Here is a 4,919-nt window from a genome sequence, read left to right on the forward strand (position 1 = left end):
GTGACTCAGTGGGGCCCTCAGGGGAAGCCAGGGCTTACCTAGAGCCTGGTACCACTAGAGCACTTGAGGTAAAGTGATGATGGCTCCTGGGAGGTTTCCTGAGGAGGTGCTGCCCGTGAAGAGCACGGGAAACAGAAGCGGAGACCATGATAGGGAGGGATGACTGGAACTGAGGGACAGCCACGGGACATGACCATTACCCAGACCTAAGAGGAACACTGTAGGAAGCAGGAGGGATCTGTGTGAACAGCTGGGCTGAGACCCAGAGCTTTTGAGCAATGTTTCTACGACCCCTCTGGCCCATGGGCTGGGGAGACCTGCTGCCACCCGTTGATCTTCGCCCTCATTCGCAGTCACTGGGTGGTGAGTACAGGCATCTTCCCAGAGTGTTTTAGGATCCACTGGACAGGACAGGCCTGTCTCAGTTCACAGGCATCCCTCAGCTCCGTAATCATGCCATTGTGTTGGAACATTTTTTTACCTGGAGGATGAGGATATAAACTGTCCCAACCAGTTAGGTGGATAAACGTGATGGACTCCATTGCGATTATATCTGTCTGATCCCAACTGGTGCATCAGCTGCATTTTTTTTTACAGCACATGGGGAAGGAGTAACCCAACTACCTTCCTTGCTACCTTTAGGTAGATGTGGTTCCACCTGCGACCCATCACCTGCACATCACACACACTCTGAGCACCTCGTGGGAGATGCACCGGTCTCAGCTATCTTATTATGGTCTTCTTCGAAATGAAGCCCAACCATAAGCCAAACTCGGATGAAGCTCTGTGAAAGCCACCTTCTTGCTATGAGGGGGTGGCCTTAGTGTTGAGTGACAGGAGTCCCTGTCGTTTTTGTGCAGTTTAAATTGGAAATAACCAGCAGCCAACCTGCTTGCTGCAAATGCTGGGAGGAGGGGCAGGGCAGAGTGGGACAGCTGGGCAAACTGGAGCAATAGTCTTTCCACTGGAGTCCTGGATGAGAAACCAAGCCATGGAGACATTGATCTGCCCCCTGCGCCCCTGCACCCTGGACCCACTAAGCTCTTCTGGCTCTGGCACTCAGGATGAACTGGGCAGGGTCATGGGACCATGGGACCATGCACTGCGGGGGTGTTCAGATGCCCAGAGGCTTCACCAGGGTCTGATTGGCCGTCTTGTGAAGTGAGGGTACCTCATTCTCCCATGCGGCAGACACACCACCTGCCTCAGGGTCCCTCCACCTCCAGCTGACCTATATCAATGTCCCCTTACATCAGAGGACTTGGCACTTTACTTAGGTCCATCACCCTCTCGGCTGAAAGAAGATGGTGGTAGAGTCTAGATTCTCAGTGCCAAGTCTCCCCACGCTCCCAGTGCAGTTATATTAGTGGCCTTTCGTCCCCTGTTTCCTCCTGTATAAAATGAGGGGCTGGGGTCCAAAATGACAAGCTTCTATGCTGTGATGTGATAGAACTGCAATGCGCCTACACAAACTTCTCACCCCTCACCCTTCTGTGCAGCATCTTTCTGATGTGCAGGACATCAATAGCCTCTGAAAGAACCAAAGGCACTGGCTGGCTTAGCCGACATGGGATCGTAGGTACTGAATGCCCCCTTGAAAAATGAGAAGAGAGACACTTTTCTTCTGGCTGTTTATTACAGAACGAGGAAAAAACACACTGGCTTGAAACAGATGCCAGATTTCAAACATAGAAGCAAAATACGAGGTGGCAATTAAAATGTGATTACACAGATTCTGGACACTGAGAAAAGTTTACAGGACAGTGGGTGTGGGTTTTCTATAACAGACACTGAAATATACATGACAATAATTGCAGATAAAAATCATCAAAAACAAACCAAAAATCAAGTATTAATGTTTACAAACCCTTTTCCCCCAAACCACCAGAGCCTTACATCAAAACAAATATTGAAAGTCTTTAAACCAGGAACAACTATCTCACCTGCACCCTACAAGGGTGCATTTGGAGAGGTGCAAAGCTGGGTTTTTCTCTCATCTAAATGGGAGGACACTCTAGATCCTCAAGGTGGACAGCTCAGACAGTGTTCAGCTCACACTCTCTCTCTCTCTCGTCACCTCTCCCAAGCCTACAGAACTCTCTCAACCTCCTCGCAAATTTCCTCTGTAGCACTTATGATAAAAACAGCTTCTGCTATATGCTCACCAGGAAAGAGCTAGCGGGAGACTGAACATTTTGCAAAAGAGATTAAGAATCAAACAAGGTGATCGAATTTTCAGTGAAAATCAAAATAAATGGCCAAGTGGTTTTCTATTTGGCATTCGTCAGTTGCACAACACCTCTTGGTCACATCCACATCTTCCATTGTGACTCAGCCACCTGGCCTATAAAGTATCACTGGAGCGAACAACACAGGCTGCATTTTTGCAACAATGTATAATAAACACAAACAATGCATAATAAACACAACCGTACTGAAACAAAAGCTGTCACTTTATTTACAAAGTCACAAAATGAAGTATAAATACTTCTGTCATTAATGTTTAGGAAAACCATTTACAAAAATTTTAAATATGTACAGGTAACTTGAAAAATCACCAGATTACCATTTTGTCACAGGTAGAGAGAGGGATGGGCATGGGCTGATGCCACTCAGATTGTAATGAGGAAACACTCGCGTGGTTGTCTGGGGCCAGCTGTGAATTTGCTATGGATTCTCGCCACTCCCTAGAGTGATGTCAGCGTGTGTTGTGGGGGATGTTATTCTGGCTATTCTGGGTGACTTGGCCAGCATTCTTGGCTGCGGCATTTCGGGCAGCAGCATGCTGCTGTTCCAAAATGTCATCGATCAACCTCAGGTTGCATGTCCAGTCTTCATCTGGGCTTGCACCAGGGACTTTCACGACAGTGTCAGTGAAATCCACCTCATTGTAGTCAGGTGCTGCAATCGGGTCGTTTAATGAGGGCTGGGGCAGAAAGTCATGGGTCAGCAGCTTAGAGGGGAGACCCATTCCACTGGATGGGCCTGGGGACTGACTGACAGCAATGGCAGAGGCAGTAGTGGTGGTGGCAGCGGCAGCGGCAGCAGCCACATAGCTTGGTGGTGGCTCGATACCCTGTATGGGACTCATGGGACCAAAGCTGGCTATGCCCTGCTGGAGGGACTTGGTAGCATCCAGAATAGGCACGGGACTCTGTACTGGAGTCTGGCCAGGCCTGCCTCCTGGGGCCCCCTGACTGGGAGGCATGACTGCCTGCTGCGATGGGCAGGCTGGGGCTACCAGGGGGACTCTCACAGGTGCCTTGGCAAAGATCAAGTTGCTATCAAAATGCTGCTGGAAGCTATTATCTACTTGGCTCGGGGGTCGTTCCCTCGAGACCACTGGGGTTGCAGCTGCCGCCGCCGCTGCCCATGTGTTATCATTGAACACGGTGTGCATTTTTGGCACACAGGGCTGTCGAAGCTGGTAGGGACTCAGGGGCTGGCTGCCCAAGGGGTTGGGATAGAACCCAGGCAGGGGCATCCCAGAGGGGGTGGCCCTGGGCATCTGCATATGTTGGCAGACAAAGCCAAGGCTGCCCAGGGGGTTCTGGCCTGGGTGGGAAGGTATAGGAAACCGAGGGCTATAGCTGAACATTCCTTGCTGTTTGCCCGGGGACTTTGAGATCATGCCTTCATGGCTCCGCTGCTCGCTTGGTGGGAACATTCCTGGACTCAGATTGTTCTGAAGGAGCCCAGCTCTGGGTGGCATCATGTGCTGGCTGGATGGGAGGCTTGCCTTGGTCCGCCTACACTTGGAGTTGACTTGTTCTTGGACGGCTACAGAAAGAGAGAAGGGGGGTCAGTTCCAAAGTCATACTCAACTTGGGGTGCAGCTGCTGCTGGGGAGATACCAGGCCAGTACTGACCTCTCACCATCCATCCCTGGGTCCTACTAAGCATCCCTTGTTCCCCAACTCTTCTCAACTGCCCTTGTCCCTCCACCCTTAGCCGAGACTGTCATTCTTCTGTGGAGCCCTCCTAGACTCTGGGTCTGTGCTCACCCCCTCCGCACTGCCAAGTGCAGACCACATTGGACTGAAAACGCCAGCTTCTGTTTGTCTTTTCAAACAGTCTGTAAGCTCCAGGAGGCTAGGGTCTCGGCCTGCTTTTATATTCAGTATCCTGTACACAGACCTGGCACTCCCCACCCTTTGTCAGATGAAATGGTCTTCCTGGAACTTGTCTGCCCTATCTCTACAGCGAAAGCTTGCCTGCACTGGGCAGGTGGGGCATTTAGTTGGTCTCAGGCCTAAAGGAGCGATGGTTTTTGCATGAGAATGGAGGAGCAATGGTCTGATGTTGGCATTAGCTACAAAGAAGATGCTGGCCACCTGTTGGAAGGCAGGCAGCCTTTGCAGAGCCACAGGTGAGAGTGCCCTTGGCCTGGCACAACATCACTTCTGGTTGATAAGGACTGCTTACTGCATGTCTCTCCTGCTAGTCTGGAAGCTCTGCAAAGTAGGGACCATGTCTGTTTTTCTTTTGTTGTTGTTGTTATTCGTTTCTTTGTTTGTTTGCAAACGGCTGTATCCTAGGCCAATAAATGTTGATTACATTCATGGTTGCCATAGGGACCCCCTGGGAACCCCCCACTACGGATTCTTTGAGGCAGAGCTTCTCTAGCCCTTTTTTCATTGCCCACACCTGAGAGATGGCCCAGGATTCCATTAAAATGGAAGGTCACTGGGAGGGAGGGCAGACGGGCAGGATGAGAACCCTGGGGTCATGGCAGCCCTCAGCTGATTCTGATAAAACCCCAGGGGACGTGCCCTTCTCCCATTGAGAATGACTGCTTTAAGGCACAATCCCAATTCATTTTAATCAATCTCTTGAATTAAACAGTGATGCCAGAGTCATTAATACCTGGCCTTCGTCTGGATCCTACTTAAGCTTCCAACGTGAGAGATGCAACCAGG

At 50.5% G+C, this 4,919-nt stretch overlaps 1 protein-coding gene across 7 annotated transcripts in view; it reads right to left on the minus strand.

Annotated features, from left to right (window-relative positions):
• Positions 1–1,614: 1,614 nt before the first annotated feature.
• Positions 1,615–4,919, minus strand: part of MAMLD1 (mastermind like domain containing 1) — a 55,599-nt gene continuing 52,294 nt past the window's right edge. For 4 of the 7 annotated variants that reach the window (XM_025051651.1, XM_006905508.3, XM_015595498.2 and 1 more), the window contains one exon: positions 1,615–3,780. In XM_025051651.1, coding sequence (XP_024907419.1) covers positions 2,699–3,780 — 1,082 coding nt within the window. In that variant the 3' untranslated portion in view covers positions 1,615–2,698. The remainder of the gene's footprint in view (positions 3,781–4,919) is intronic. The other 3 variants (XM_025051665.1, XM_025051660.1, XM_025051670.1) reach the window with 2 other exon arrangements.

This window comes from Pteropus alecto, unplaced genomic scaffold, assembly GCF_000325575.1.
Source record: "Pteropus alecto unplaced genomic scaffold, ASM32557v1 scaffold341, whole genome shotgun sequence".
NCBI lineage: Eukaryota > Metazoa > Chordata > Mammalia > Chiroptera > Pteropodidae > Pteropus > Pteropus alecto.